This window comes from Neoarius graeffei, chromosome 7, assembly GCF_027579695.1.
Source record: "Neoarius graeffei isolate fNeoGra1 chromosome 7, fNeoGra1.pri, whole genome shotgun sequence".
Taxonomy (NCBI): Eukaryota; Metazoa; Chordata; class Actinopteri; order Siluriformes; family Ariidae; genus Neoarius; species Neoarius graeffei.
Window position 1 is genome coordinate 32511487 of NC_083575.1, and position 16331 is coordinate 32527817.

Here is a 16331-nt window from a genome sequence, read left to right on the forward strand (position 1 = left end):
TCACTGATTGTTCTGCTGTTGTTCATGATGATCTGCATGATAAAGCTTGTGGTAGAATCACCTCTTTCTGGAACATTTTATTGGTTTGACTTAGATTCTTTGTCTCAGGTCACATTATACAAAGCATCGTGAAAATACAGATCATTAGGTCAGGTAAGCATCACCGCTTACCACAGATGGTCATATCCTGAACCATTGGTTGGTTGGTTGAGCGTGTCTATAGCCCATGTAGCCAGCTAGCAGTAAAGTAAACAAATGCCCCATGACTGATGCCTAGTGGTGCACATATATTTCTGACCGATGCACGTGCATCGGTCTGGAACCGTTCCTGTGACTACAGCCACCTTTCCTACTGTCTTGCTTAAATGCACAATGGATATGTCTACCACATTCAGTAAGAGATAGAAGCCATCAGTGACTGCTAAACTAAATTATCTAGCAAATCTGAATAGCATCAGTCAGAGTGAAAGCTCAAGTAGACTATTAGCAGCCAGATTAAATAAAATGAATCATTTTCTACTATTAATGCAATCCAGACCCCATCAGGATCTGTTATGACCCAGATGAAATGAATGATACTTTTAGATTGTTTTATTCTCATCTATCCACAGCTGAATCCAGTCCCAATTTGACTGCCCTCAAATCATATCTGTCAGAGCTCAATCTACCTTCACTGACAAATACTAATGCAGAACAACTTGAACTACCAGTTACTTTCTTAGAACTTAAAGAAGCCCTTAATTCGATGCAAAAAGCCAAATCATCAGGTCTTGATAGCCTGCACCTGGAGCTGTATCTTGAACTGTGGGATATTATTGGCCCACTCCTTTTAGACTTGATAAATTTTGCTTTAGACACTGGATCCTTTCATTGTGACCAAAATACATCACTTATATATATATTGGTACTGCTTAAGAAAGGTAAACCTCCTCTGAGATGTGGCAGCTATGGAACCTTGCACTGACCTCATATTTACATTAGCAACTGTCGCTACCCTTGTTCTGGGGGACAAGCGAACTTTGTTTACATACTGTTCACGTACTGAAGACAAGCGATATTGAAGATGTCTGACATCTGTTGTCCAAAGAAAACTACAGCTAAAAAGGCTCTACTACCAGATTACTTGGATAATCTAAGTCAGAAAGAAGCAAAGGATAGTATGCGGAAATTAGAGTTTATTATTGGTTATGGTCTGTAAAAAATTCCTCAAAACGATTGTAGTGATGTAAATTTACAGCCTAGCATTACATAGTTTATCTGAAATACCTTTTCCTTCCTTAGTTGATTTATTCTGTTTCACATGCATGCAGCTATTGTAAAGTTCAGTCTGTTGGTGTAGAACACTCTTGAACTGTAGGTTCATTCCTACACTCTACTCCTACTACATGGTGACATTTTGCACAGGACTAGGTTCCTTTGATTTAAAAAAAGCAAAGTTTCAGCACTCTCTGCTCTTAATCTTTTCTGTTCTTTCAGGATATATCATGCATGTTACTCCTTGTTAGTTTTTTTCTGTTTCATATTTTTTTTTAATTAATGTGTATACAAGAACATAGGCACTTACATAAGGGCACATTGGTGTCAGCATTAAACATGTTTGTATACATTATTAAATTAAGATTTGTATATTTTTATGAACAAAATAGTGATACACACAATCACAAGAATATGTGAAAGTAAATAAATTAAAAAGGTAAGAAGCAAATAAAAATAAATAAATAAATAAATAAAGAAAAAGAAAAAAGAGAGGAAAAAAGAAAGGGGGGACTGGAAGGAGGAGGCTACCTTGTCGCAAAAAAAAAAAAAAATCCATAAATGGTTGCCGTGTATTGTAGAATTTATTTATGTTTCCCCTTTTTGAATATCTCATTTTCTCTACTTTAAAAAATGGACATGACCTCATTCATCCATTTTGTGTTGGAAGGAGCTATTGTGGATTTCCAGTTAAGAAGGAGATGACGTTTAGCTATTACGGCAGTAAAGGCTATTACCTCCAATTCTTTAGCAGGGTATCGGGTATACTCTTCCGGAAGACCAAAAATACCAATGTGTGGTGAAGCGTCAATATTTTTTGAAAGTACCTTGGACATTGTGTTGAAATAAATTTGCCAAAAATTTGCCAGGGCAGAACAAGAGAAAAACATATGCGTGAGATTACAGGGCGAGCCTCCACATCTGTCACAGGCATCTACTGTATTTGGGAAAATATGTGCCAGCTTAGTCTTTGAATAATGACATCTAAATACAACTTTGAACCGTATTAAATTCAAACGGGCACAGATAGAGGTTTTGTGAATTACCTAAAGTGCGGATTCCTACCAATGCTCATCAAAAACCAATCCGAGTTCATGCTCCCAGGTTTCTTTTGTGTTGGTGGTTAGATAACCGTTATATGACTGAATAGAGCTATACATTTTTGAAGTTAGAGACCTTTGTAAGGGATTAAGTTGTAAAAGTTCACCCCATGACTGCTCAGGTGGGAGGCCAGGGAAATTGGCAAATAAAGATTTAGCACAGTTCCTCACCTGAAAATATCTAAAAAGATGGGAGGGGGGAAGATTGAATTCAGTAGCCAGGTCTATGAAAGAGCAAAAGACCCCTTCCTTATAGAAATCCCTAAAACATTTCAGTCCCTTATCCTGCCATAGGGAGAAAGTGGAATCAGTAAGTGTGGGTTTAAACACAGGATTCTCTAACAGCAGGGTTAAAACCATGGGAGCAGTAAATTTAAATTGTTTCCTAAATTGAAACCATATCTTAAGGGTAGCAATAACCACAGGGTTGCAGGTAAGGCCAGAGGGGTTTGCCGTAACTGGACCAGTCAATAAAGCAGAGAGAGAGAATGGGGGACACGACTGTGCTTCCAGTTGACACCAATGCATACTAGTTGACTTGGACCAGAATGCCATTTTAGTTATGTTCGCAGCCCAGTAGTAAAATTGAAAATTTGGCAGAGAGAGGCCACCATAGAACTTACAGTTCTGAAGTACCCTTTGTCTAACTCTGGGTGTTTTGCCATCCCACAAAAAATGACAAATAATTGAGTGTACTGTTTTAAAAAAGCTTTTTGGTAGGAAAATAGGCAGACAAAAATAAAAACCTTGGCAGGATGTTCATTTTGACTGTATTTATCCTTCCAATTAAAGAGAGAGGGAGGGAACCCCAGTTTTGAAAATCTGCCTTAATCTCAATTGACAGGGGAGAGAAATTTTCAGAGTAAAGAGATTTAAAAGATCTGGCTATGCTAACTCCAAGATACCTAAACCCTGAAGGGCTCAATTTGAAAGGAATGTCAGATTGGGAGAGCTGCATAGCTAGTTTATTGACAGGATAACATTCGCTCTTGGCAACATTAACTTTATACCCTGAGAACAAGCCAAATCTACGAAAGAATGAAACAATAGCGGGGCACACTCTTACTGGATTTGTGATGTATAGCAACAAGTCATCGGCATATAATGATAATTTAAATTCTGTATGTATCCTGGTAATGCCATCAAAAGTGGAAGAGGTCCTCAAATAAATAGACAGGGGCTCTATTGCAAGTGCAAACAAGAGGGGAGACAGGGGGCAGCGCTGTCTACAACCTCGATTTAAGAAAAAATAGCCAGATTGAATGTTATTAGTGGTAATACTGGCACATGGGAATGTATAAAGAAGGTGTAGCCATGATATAAAACTTTCACCAAATCTGAATTTAGCTAAGACTGCAAATAGATAGTTCCACTCAACTCGATCGAACGCCTTTTCGGTGTCAATTGATATTACTACTTCAGGTGTAACTGTAGTTTCTTTTGAGTAGATTACATTTAATAGAGTTTGAATGTTATAATAGAGCTGACGCCCCTTTATAAAGCCAGACTGTTCCATAGAAACGATAGCCAGAAGGACCTTCTCAAGTCGGCGAGCCATGGCTTTTGCAAGAATCTTTGTATCTACATTCATTAAAGAGATTGGTCTATAGGAGGTGCAAAGATCGGGATCCTTGTCCTTTTTTAAAAGAACACTAATAGAGGCCTGTCTCAATGTAGGAGGGAGAGAACCGAGTGAGAAAGATTCAACATAAACAGAATAAAGCAATGGAGTAAGTTGGCTATGAAATGCTTTAAAAAATTCGACCGGAAACCCGTCAGGTCCCGGGGTTTTATTATTTTGCATGTTTTGTAAAGCTGAATTTAATTCTTGAATAGTCAGGGCAGAGTCCAATTAATAAATCAATTCTGGATTTACGGATGGAAACCGAAGTTCATCTAAAAACATGTGCATGTCGGCTAGACCTGGTGAAGGTTCAGACTTGTACAGGGACTTGTAAAAAGATGAAAAGACAGAGTTAATAACATCCAAGTCCTCCTGGAGCTCTCCCGATCCATCCCTAATGCGAGGTATTAAACATGAGGCTGCTTCACGACGCAACTGGTGAGATAGTAACCTACCAGCCTTGTCGCCGTGTTCATAATATCTAGAACTGGAGTGAAGTAACATGCGTTCTGCCTCATTGGTTGTGATAAGATCCAACTCAGTTTGTAAGACCCTGCGATGCTTAGAGAGATCATCAGATGGGGTGGTCGCAAGCTGTTGGTCCACTGATTCTAAATCAGTTGAAAGCTTCTGAATATTTGATATCCTTAATTTTCTTATATGTGCCGAATATGAAATTATCTGACCTCGTAAATATGCTTTTAAGGACTCCCACAGTAGTGCCCTAGAGATGGGTTCAGAATCAGAGTCGTTAAGAGTAATAAAATCCTCTATTGCACTTGTAATAAATTTATGGAACTTGTCATCTGCTAATAGTGAAGTGCTGAATCGCCATTGATTGGGATAGCGAGGTCCAGGGGAAATCTGAACATCTAGGGACACAGGCGCATGATCTGAAACAATAATTGGATGATATGATACATTTGTCACTTTTGGCATAAGATTAGCATCTATGAAGAAATAATCTATGCGAGAAAATGTTTGGTGCACATGCGAATAAAAAGAGTATTGCCTATTGTACGGATTATGAAATCTCCAGGGGTCAACATAGCCATTACTAGACAGGAAATTGCAAAGAGTCCTAGCCATTAATGATTGGGATGAGCCAGGTTTAGAACGGTCTAATTGAGGATCAATAGCACAGTTCATGTCCCCTCCAAAAATCAGAAAGCAGTCACTCAGAGAGGGTAGATTTTCAAACAGCTTGTTCATAAAACAGGGATTATCAAAATTTGGTGCATATACATTAACCAGTAGGACAGGCACCCGAAACAAAGTACCCAGAATTATCAGATATCTGCCGTCTTTGTCAGAAATGGTTTTGGTCAGTGTAAATGCAACAGATTTACCAATCAAAATGTCAACCCCTCTGGCCTTAGAGTTGAAACTAGAATGGAATACTTCAGCAACCTAGGGACATTTCAGTCTGACCTGGTCTTTGTTCCTCATGTGGGTCTCCTGCAAAAAGACAATGTCAGGCTTCAAGCGTTTTAAATGGGAGAACACTCTGCACCGCTTAACAGCACCCCCTAAACCTTTAATATTCCAACTGATAAATCTTACATTTGAGCTGATAACATTAGCCATGTAAAGTGTGAATTAAGATAGGAGGCAGCCAGGTTCCCGACCCCTGATTCCAGGAGAGAAGAGAAGGAAAAAAAAGAGGGGAGGGGGACAAACAAACAACAGAATAAGGCTACATCCACACGACAACGGCAACAAGATTTAAAAAAAAAAATATCGCGTCCACATGGGCAACGGATGAGTAAACTATCAGGTACATATGGCAACGCAACGCTTGCTGAAAACGATGCAATACACATGCCACACCTCTAGGTGTGCTGTAAGACGGTCCCATCGGAGACCCCAGAACAATAGAAGAAGTAAGGACGCATGCGCATAAACTATTATGCACGAGACTTCATATTAGCCACAAAGTCAGAAAAATCTGTTCGTAAAGTTATGTTATAATGACCAAATACAATGAAAAGTATTTTTCCAGTCTCACCTGTGAAAGGTAATCCCATGTGATCTTGTTTGGACGGCAAACCTGTTGGTACAGTTAAATGCAGCACATGAATGAGGCATCTTTATTCTCCGCTTTGCCCCATCCAATATGGCGGCGAGGATGACGTATGCGGAAGGCGGCGTCTTTAATGGTCCGGAATAAATTGAATGCTACACATTGATGGATTAATTTGTTCTTCTATGCCCTTTTTGAGGAATGTATTGTAGGACTTAAACCAACATCTGAAGAGGTGAGATCGCTCCATTTTTTCCCTATTTTTGCTGGCGGGATTGACTCTGCCCTAGGGGCTATTCTCTCTCTCTCTCTCACTTTGCACCATTACACAATAAATATTCACAGTGAAAATATTTTGTAAGCGCGTTTCATGAACCAAGTTATAGGATTTGTTGACAACTCGCATCGAGTTCGTTACACTTCTACCCGGCATGAAGCACATGTGGTTGTGACGTCATCATAAACATATCCATTCTACTCATCCAGACGACTTTGCAACAGCGCTGTTGCCAGATCTTTCCACTCTGGAACCCATTCTCAAAAGATTTCGTTTTGGGACACCCAAAATGCCGGTGCCGTGTGGACGCCAGGCCGAAATGATAAACAATTTTATCAGATTCACCTGAATCCATTGCCATTTGGACAGGGCCTTAGTCAACTTACCCCCAAACCTGCAACCTCCCCCCATAGCACCTTCCACTACCCCATCCCCAAATGACAGGATACCAGTGCTAACTCCACAAGGAGTCATGAACCAAAAGAAAAAACTCAAGGCTTTGGACCGAACAGTCATCTTCACTTCACTCCAATAAGGTTGGAGCTCCTGCAAACTTTCCTCGAAGGAATATTCAGCTGAGGACAAGGCTGAAATATTAAAACAACACAAAACCAAGAACCATCTAAAAAAAAAAACAATTTGTGCAAACTGTGGGTGGTAAAAGAGAGCAACTGGACTTGCTTGAAGATTCTTGAAGATGTTTCACCTCTCATCCGAAAGGCTTCTTCAGCTCTGTCTGACTGGTAGGGAGCATCAGGTATTTATCCTCTCATGGATGAAAAGCTCATCTAAGGTGTCATTGAGTCATCCTGTTGGTGTGGGTCACTGGGGGCTGGTTGTGAATGGCCTCAAGAGTCGTTAGGATGATCAATGGATTGCCCGTTAGGTTGATCAATGGAATGCTGATTCTCTCTGTCCTCCTGTGAGTCACTGAAAACAGCTGGGTTTTGGTGTACATTCAGTTGTCTGGGAAGTGTGCCAAGGACTGCATTGTAGGTGGCTAATAAATGATGTCTTAGGCCCTGTCCACACGGCAGCGGATTCAGGTGACTCCGATACAATTGCTTATCGTTTAGGCCTGGCGTCCACACGGCACCGGCGTTTTGGGTGCCCAAAACGCAATCTTTTTGAGAACGGGTTCCAGAGTGGAAAGATCTGACAACGTTGCCGTTGTGAAGTCGTCTGGATTAGTAGAACGGATTTGTTTACGATGATGTCACAACCACATGACTGTGAGTGCTTCATGCCGGGTAGAAGTGTAACAAACTCGATGCGAGTTGTCAACAAATCCTATAACTTGGTTCATGAAACGTGCTTACAAAATATTTTCACTGTGAATATTTATTGTGTAATGGTGCAAAGTGAGAGAGAGAGAGAGAGAGAGAGAGAGAGAGAGAGAGACTCTGCCCTTAGGGCAGAGTCAATCCCACCAGCAAAAATAGGGAAAAAAAGGAGCGATCTCACCTCTTCAGATGTTGGTTTAAGTCCGACAATACATTCCTCAGAAAGGGCGTAGAAGAGCAAATTAATCCATCAACGTGTAGCATTCAATTTATTCCGGACCATTAAAGACGCCGCCTTCCGCGTAGAATCATACGTCATCCTCGCCGCCATATTGGATAGGTCAAAGCGGAGAATAAAGATTCATGTGCTGCGTTTAACTGTACCAACAGGTTTACCGTCCAAACGAGATCACATGGGATTACCTTTCACAGGTGAGAAACAACAAATTAATCCATCAACGTGTAGCGTTCAATTTATTCCGGACCGTTAAAGACGCTGCCTTCCGCGTAGAATCATACGTCATCCTCGCCGCCATATTGGATAGGTCAAAGCGGAGAATAAAGATTCATGTGCTGTGTTTAACTGTACCAACAGGTTTGCCGTCCAAATGAGATCACATGGGATTATCTTTCACAGGTGAGACTGGAAAAATACTTTTCATTGTATTTGGTCATTATAATGTAATTTTACGAACAGATTTTCCTGACTTTGTGGCTAATATGAAGTCTCGCGCATAATAGTTTATGCGCATGCGTCCTTACTTCTATTGTTCTGGTGTCTCCGAAGGGACCGTCTTACAGCGCCCCTAGAGGTGTGGCATGTGTATTGCATCGTTTTCAGCAAGCATTGCGTTGCCATATGGACCTGATATTTTACTGATCGTTGCCCATTTGGATGCGATATATTTTTAAATAACATCTCTTTGCCGTTGTCGTGTGGATGTAGCCTTAGACCCCCACCTCTGTTCAGTGATGGCCGTTCCAACTTGTGCAAACATAAGCTTGTTGACTGCCTATTAGAACAGTGGGAGTTGAGGTGCCATTTACATCAAAGTCAACAAAACATAACTACAATAGTGAAATGATATTCAGAGCTATATGTAGATAGCGCTGCTAAAAGTCGTTTTAGCACCACCACTTTAAAAAGTAACAAAACTGCAGTGGGACCTACACACAGAACTGTGATACAATGATTTTGGAGTAGCAAACCGGTTTATTTGAGAGTTCTCACAAAAACTGCAGCTTCGCCGTGTGATGTAAACTCTCTTGTGACATCTCCTCTTGTGACCCAGAGGCAAGCTGGGTGTAGCAGCCAAAACCTTATGTCTGGAATGTCCCTGAGCTGGCGTCGGACATCATTGAAGGCTGTGCAGGCTTTTGCTGTATGCACAGTAAAATCTGGAAAAATGGAGATTGTTGAATCCTTTACTTTGATCCGCTGTTGGGCTCTGGCACGTCGTAGGACGTCAACACAATCTGCATAATAGTGCAAACGTGCTATTATTGGACGGGGATGCTCACCGGGTTTCGGTTTAGGCTGAAGGGATCGGTGGGCACGGTCCACAACCGGCCCTTGCTCCAGGCAGAGAGTATCTTTAAGAAGGGTGGAAACTGTGGCCGCATTGACTGGGCTGTGCTCCTCGGGTAGTCCTATTATCCTGATGTTATTACGGCAAGACCTCGCCTCCAAATCTTCACATTTACTATCAAGAGTGGCCAGTTGGGCTGAAAATTTGTCCATTTTACTTTTGAGTGAAACCACATCATCAGTACATGTCGACAGCGAGCCCTCCATGTCATTCACAGTCATCCTTAGCACATCCACCTCCGACTTGATAGCCACCATGTTAGCAGTTAGTTCAGTTTTCATGATCTGTAGCTCGGACTTTATCTGGATCAAGTTGTTCGCCATTACCATTTCTATTTCAGTTTTAAAAATGCATACCATCTCTTCTTGAAGAGCAGCGAGCAGTTCAGCCTTAAAGTCCACAGAAGCCATGCTCGAGGCGGCATCAGCCCCCTCTGGAGGAAGTGGCTTAGCAGCCCCGCTTCGCGGCAGGATAGTCGCAACACTATGAGGTGGGGATGTACCGGTAGCTGGAGGAGCGGGCCTTGTCTGCGTAGCTGCCGGGTTGCTCTCACTCTTTGGTTTTGAAGGCATATCAACATGCAGCTTAGTCACAACAAGCTCTTGGAGTCAAAATGTAATGATGGGGGGTTCATGGAGATGCCCCAATGTTAGTCCCAAAGGAGTTCTGCAGGAGCTCCCGTAAACATGTCTCACTCCATTAGTCACTAAGCCGGAAGTCCTTGTTAGGTTTTTTACTCAGTTATGTCCAAGTTGTTTGCTTGGTGCCCAATCTGGGTTTTCTGTGTTGAATAAGGAAGCTGGTTCACCTGTAAGAAAATCAAACACTTTCATGAAGAAGCTAACTCGAATGCAAACAGAAATAAAATGAGATTCTTATGCAAACTCTTCCATACTCACTTACGACTTTCTATTTTTTTTAAAAAATACAACTTCTTACCTGAAATAAAATGATCCTTACAAATGTGGGTATTAGCAAATTTCTCTGGAGATTTTAGGCTCAGATCCTCTCGTCATATTCTCTTCAACCACTCATTTCTTTGGTGTTCTGAAGCATTTGTTCTTTGTTAACATTTTTCTTGATAGTGGGGAGGTGGTAATACCTTTTATCTATTTCTCTATTTGAATTATTGGAACCAGTGTTATTTTTGTTAACGATTATGATGACGAAATGATTTCGTGAATGCATCTTTTTTCATGACTAAAAGGAGACAGTGATGAGCTAAACATAACTCTTTGATCACGAAAATATGACGAGACGTATCTGTTGTTTTTGTTGACGAGACGAGACGAAAATGTTAGTGGGTTGGCTATAGGACTATCAAAATGCATGTCGTTTCCTCCAACGGTGCGTGCAACCTGTCTGCCAAATGCTGAAATTATCAGCAATGCACTGCATCCTGTCCTTGTTTGGCCACGCCCACCACCAGGCAAGTCCGGGCACAGTGCACACCGGGGCAGCAGGAACGCCAGCACAAGCCCTAGTAACAATTTTATGTTCCCAGAACGTTCTGGGCACGTATGCCTTTGGTTGCCTATACGGTGCATATACGTTAGGTTTGGTTGCCACTTGGTTGCCACGTGGTTGCCATGGAAAGTTTTTCTGACGTTGCCCAAACGTTTCCTGTTGGTTACAACAACCACCTTCCCCTGCCCTTCCCCTAACCTTGCTGGTTGCATGTTTGGTTCCCTGAATGTTAGCCTAACGTCCCCCTGATGTTGTAGAATGTTATGTTTTGGTTAGATTTTGCTTTCAACTAATTAGCAACATCAACACATAACTGCTAGCATATCTACATGAGAAAACTCAGTGATGAATGAACAGGCAAATTTGGCAGGTCTTGAAAGTTTAATGAGATAAAATATCAATAACAAATTTGAATAAAAAAAGTTTGAAAATAAAAAATAAAATAGAAAAGTTTCTGAAAGTGTAACAGTGCATTCAATAAAACACATTCAAAACAGAATAAAATAGAAATAACAGTTTTTTAAAGTGTAACTGTGCATTCAATAACAAACAAAATAGAATAAAAAAAAATCACTGTTCACAAAAAAAGAATAAAAATTCACTGTTCACCCGTTGCTGCTGACCAGCTGATCTGAAAAGAAAAAGGAACAAAATGTTTAAAAACAAGAACAATGAGTACATGTCCACAAAAGCATGATAAACCACCTTACTACCAACCACGAAATTTCTGTGATTGCACCAAATTAGAGAGCAGAAGTATACCGTCTGTGTGGTGCAAATTTTAGAGTCTGCCCAAGACATTCCTCCACTTCAGCTTCCATATGGCCGGGAAATTTTTTGACACATGCAGCTAGAAGGCAAAATAAAGGAAAGTTACACATCAAAACCTAGTCAGTCAAGCATGGCATAAAAGTGATGTGATCAATATATAAACACTTACCCTTTATAATCTTGCACAGAATGAGGTCATCAAAGGACATTTTGGCCCGTCTGCCCCGCAAGCTGTACTGGGCGAGTACCTCATTATTTGCCACTCGGCGTAGCATACGGTGAATGGCTGCCCCTAAACCTGCCCCTCTGACAGTTTCAAGAAAATGTTGCTGTAAAAAAAATAAAATTATTATACAATGAAAATTTAGATAGATAGATAGATAGATAGATAGATAGATAGATAGATAGATAGAATTACCATCTTGTTCCTCTTGTCTGGTTGTTCCAGACTCCTATCCAACTCCAGCAGCTCCATCACCATGCTGCATGGTTTAGCCAACACCACATCTTCTTGCTGGAGTTGAGGCGTGTGTGTCGGGGCGTTGGTCTCCACCAATGACTTGATCTTGTCAAACCTAGCCTCGGTCCTGTCAAACCTAGCCTGGAGCCTCCGCATCAAGCGACTCATGTGGGCCTCTGTGACTATGGGGACAAATGTGATGGAAGTTGTAATTTATAATGTACTTTCCTGAGTGAGTGAACTAGTTAGTGTGTATAAAAGTACTTACTTCTCTCAAACATGGCTGCGATAGCCGAGACACCCTGTCCGTCATGAAGCGCCCGGCTGCTGGCTGAAGTTTTCAAAAAGAAAATATTAGTTTTCCTGTTCATGATTTTGTATTCCAACATCTGTAAATGGGAACTTGAAAGCAACGGTACCTTGAACAGAGTCAAAAGAGGTTTCCAGTGATTCTTGGAGGTGCCTGGCTGACTGAATTGGGTGTAGTGCCCGGCTGCTGGCTGAAGTTTTCAAAAAGAAAATATTAGTTTTCCTTTTCGTGACTTTGTATTCCAACATCTGTAAATGGGAACTTGAAAGCAACTGTACCTTGAACAGGGTCAACAGGACTTGGGCTAGGGTGGTGAGGACTGGCTCCAGTCCCGGCTGGTGTTGACCCTGAAAAGATGGTGCATATGGATGTTAAGTCATTTATTGGGGGGGGTTCTTATACATGGTATTCACAAAAGAAGAACCTATGATAATACATTAGACATTTACAAATAAATTGAAAAACACTTACATTGTGGTGGTAGGGGCATTGGGTCCTGCTGACCTGAAAAGAGCACACAAACATCAGATCAGTCACGTAATATGCACCGGTTATTCATCATGAATGTTAGCTCCAAGCTATGAATGATGATTTGGGAACTGTTAACTTACACACAGGGCTTCCAGGCACAGTCAGAGTCTTGGGTTGCTTCTTGGTTGCTGCTACCACTGGAGCAGAATCATCTGGAAGGAAAGACCATACAATGTGCAATGTAAATTTCTTGTAAATGACTTGAAAATGAACACTGAATTGAGTAACTAATGTTGTCATTAGTGAAGAGAGCTTACCATCATCAGAGGATTCGGAGACAAACCTCCTTGGGCACTTACGCTGCCTTATTGCAAAAATGTTCACATCATCCTCTGTCTCAACACTTGAGGACTCCATCAATTGCAAACACTTCTGTTCAGCTTTGGCGTATGAATCTATGGAAAATGACTTAGTCAGTAGCACAAAAAAAAAGTACTGCCATAGAGAGAACAATTCAGTATATTCTATGTAGTGCATAGCAGCAGCGATAGCTCACCTGTTTCATACCAGGTTTTCTTAACGGGATGTTTGGCCCAAGTTGTATTTGGTGCTCGGCACTTCACAACATGCAATCGCACATTGTGTGTCGTCCAGTAGCAGACCATGCCATGCTAAAAATATATATAATTTAAAAATAATTTATTTATATATATATATATATATATATATATATATATATATATATATATATATATATAAAAAACAAGCATATATATTATTTGCTATCAAAAATATATAGGCATATATGTAAGCATACATATTTGCTATGTATCGACAAAAAAAAAAAAGACTCGTACCTCAGAAGTGTGTCCAAGCCATGAAGATGGCACAACCTCAATAGCATTGTCTGTGAACTCATCTGTGAAAACAAAGGCATCATTAGCAACTTTCCTTGACCACAAACGTTTGAGACATATTTGCAAAACAGATGGAATTCTCCTTTAAGGTATAACCACAACCAGAAAGAAATCACAAATTACCTTTTCGAAAGTAGAGTACTTGAACAGAAGCAGGCTTCAGTACTTCCAACAGAGACGTTTGCTTCCAAATCCAAGTTCCGGGTAGTGACTTTACTACACGCACCTATGTCCTCTTATCCATCTGTCCAGCCAATGAGGAGTGTTCGTTTTGCGTCACATGCCGTTGCGTCAGGCAACCTGACCAATCAACAACTTACAGTGGCTAGGTCTCGTTTCTTCCTGTAGACCCCATGGGAACAAATCCAATGGATAAGGGAATCTGAACTATAAAATAAGTTACTTATTTTATAGTTCAGATTCCCTTATCCATTGGATTTAATACATGATGATTATTAACTTTTATGACAACCCTTCACACCAACAAAGTGTTGTTTTTCAACAGACAGTAAAAGTTACGTTACGTTTTCTGTGCAACCTCTGAACTACAATGCTTGTCTCATGCTATATTCTAAACTCCAAGCAATGTGGTTTGAGTGAGCTAGGCCAACAGAGTACTGCAGTAAACGTGTTGCTGATCTTTGCAGCCTACAAAAGTAGGCCCTCACTTGAGGTTTTATCCACCAACATACTATATTTCGTCAAATAATACATGGGGAAATCCGTACTGCTGTTATGCCGCCGTTCTGAGGCACAAATGCACAGACATTTTAACAGAGAACACCGTCACCTACACGACATGTATATTGATATGGGGTAATCATGCGTAACCTCGGCGCTATGGCGTTAGCCATGCTAAGGTATGCTACATAGCATTATATCAGTGTGCTAAATCACAACAAAGGTGAAAGAATTATGTACAAGTTCTTTGTCAGATGGGAGACTGGAAAAGACGTGTTTTAGAGATACCAACAACGATTCACTTCGTATAATGTGACCGGAGATGGTTGCATGCATAGCAGCTAACTGCTAGGTGAATACTATTCACATTTATACAGAATAAAATAACACATTACCTGATCGCACGTACTGTAAATCCAGATAACGTACACTGGCGCTGGTAGTTCTAAATCCAACAAGGAGACTCGGTGAAATTTTCAAATAGCTAAATAAAAGGGCTATCATAGCATCCATTAAGTCCGCCATTTTGTTATTTGCCTTAGAGCTGTTTGAAAGCACAGAGAATTCTGGGTAATGTGCAGGATGATGATGCATCGAAGCTACCTAGCTGGACTTTTATTTTTAGAAAATAAGAGGAGAAGAGAAGTGGATTTTTGTATTGCAGCAGATTTTGTTAGTGGTACAGGGTGGATTTGGTTGTTGTTGGGACAAAGTACAAATAAGTTGATCAATGGAGCTGGGTGTGAGTGAGTTGGGGCAACAATAGGGATAATGTACCAGAAGTATGTGCATGAGAAAATGTAGTTGGGGCAACAATAGGGATAATGTACCAGAAGTATGTGCATGAGAAAATGTAGGCATTATTGTAATGCAGCATGTTTTGAGGGCGAAATGTGTGACCACAACTTAAAGGTCAAACTTTTGTTGCTGCTCTGCCATATTATCAGGAGCCAATTTGCACCACACAAGACTGTGCACCAAGTCACAACGACCCATTGCCAAACCATGTTCACCCTCTTCATATGATATATGCTGCAGCCTGCTCATTACAGATCACTTGAATTCCACAAAAAACATCACCACTTACAATCCAAACAAATTTAGCCTATAAGTTTATTTCTGCAAATCAGCCACACTCTACCCACATTGCACTAACTAGAAAAACATTTAATCTGTCCATTTTTGCTTTCACCATTCCCTTCTTGCCCAGTAAAATATCTTTTACATTTAACACTCAAAATGCTTCCTTTCCTTCGTTCTTAACGGGGTCTCCTGGAATTGAATTGGAGTCGCCTGAAATAACCAATAGAAGGAAAATACTGAAAATAAAAATGTTCAACTAATTATGTTATATATTACAAATAAAATGCTATATATCAGCTTTGAAAAGAAAACATCCACATAACTGAAGGCTAGGCTGCTGATCAAAATATAGAATATGTGACACTGTGCAATCTCTATAAAATCTAAAAAATGTGTATGGGGTCATGAGAAATTGGTGATGTAAAAATGGGGTCCCAGGCCAAAAAAGGTTGGCAACCACTGCTTTAGACAGTCAAAACACATTACTCAGGAATGTACATGGGTTTGTCGCCTATTTTTGTGAAAATTTCCTTGCAATATATCTCACAACTCAACATAGACTAGCCTATTTATCTGGCCTAGTATGCACACATTTCTGTTGACCATATGGTGTTTTCAATGTGTGAGGGTTGGATTCCAAACCAAAATGGCACGACATAACAATGCATGACAAAAGGAAAGTTATATGTGACAGTTTACTACGGCAAAAAAAATAGGCTACAAGTACAAAAGAGGTTGAAATAAAAGATTAAAAGATAATTTAGCCAGCATCAGGAAAAGCAGATAGTATAGTTCTCAGAACAACAAAAAACAACCAAACATAACGTTGTGTGGAGGTTATAGTGTAACCAAATGATAACGTTTCAGTTGGTTAGTTACCTCAACGTTTCGGGGACATTTGGCTTCGTTAGGTTTATGCATAACCATGAGGAAACGTTCTCTAAATGTTAGTTGTTGGTTACGTTCTAACAAACCTTTAGAGAACCATAGGCTAACGGTACATTAACGTTCTGTGTTACTA

General features: G+C 40.4%; 1 protein-coding gene and 1 long non-coding RNA gene across 2 annotated transcripts; both read right to left on the bottom strand.

Annotated features, from left to right (window-relative positions):
• Positions 1-6796: 6796 nt before the first annotated feature.
• Positions 6797-12998, bottom strand: LOC132888835 (uncharacterized). The gene is made up of 11 exons (XM_060924930.1): positions 12947-12998; positions 12770-12841; positions 12624-12662; positions 12437-12505; positions 12268-12348; positions 12117-12179; positions 11807-12030; positions 11558-11717; positions 11380-11467; positions 11227-11248; positions 6797-6865 (listed from the first exon to the last, which is right to left on the bottom strand). Exons 3-11 carry the CDS (start codon positions 12646-12648, stop codon positions 6797-6799), a joined length of 801 nt encoding a protein of 266 aa, XP_060780913.1. The 5' UTR covers positions 12649-12662; positions 12770-12841; positions 12947-12998.
• A 21-nt stretch (positions 12999-13019) lies between these two features.
• Positions 13020-14947, bottom strand: LOC132888594 (uncharacterized). Its single transcript, XR_009654954.1, has 5 exons — positions 14623-14947; positions 13670-13888; positions 13487-13548; positions 13186-13300; positions 13020-13084 (listed from the first exon to the last, which is right to left on the bottom strand). It is a non-coding gene; the product is annotated as an uncharacterized LOC132888594 (long non-coding RNA).
• Between the last annotated feature and the right edge of the window lie 1384 nt (positions 14948-16331).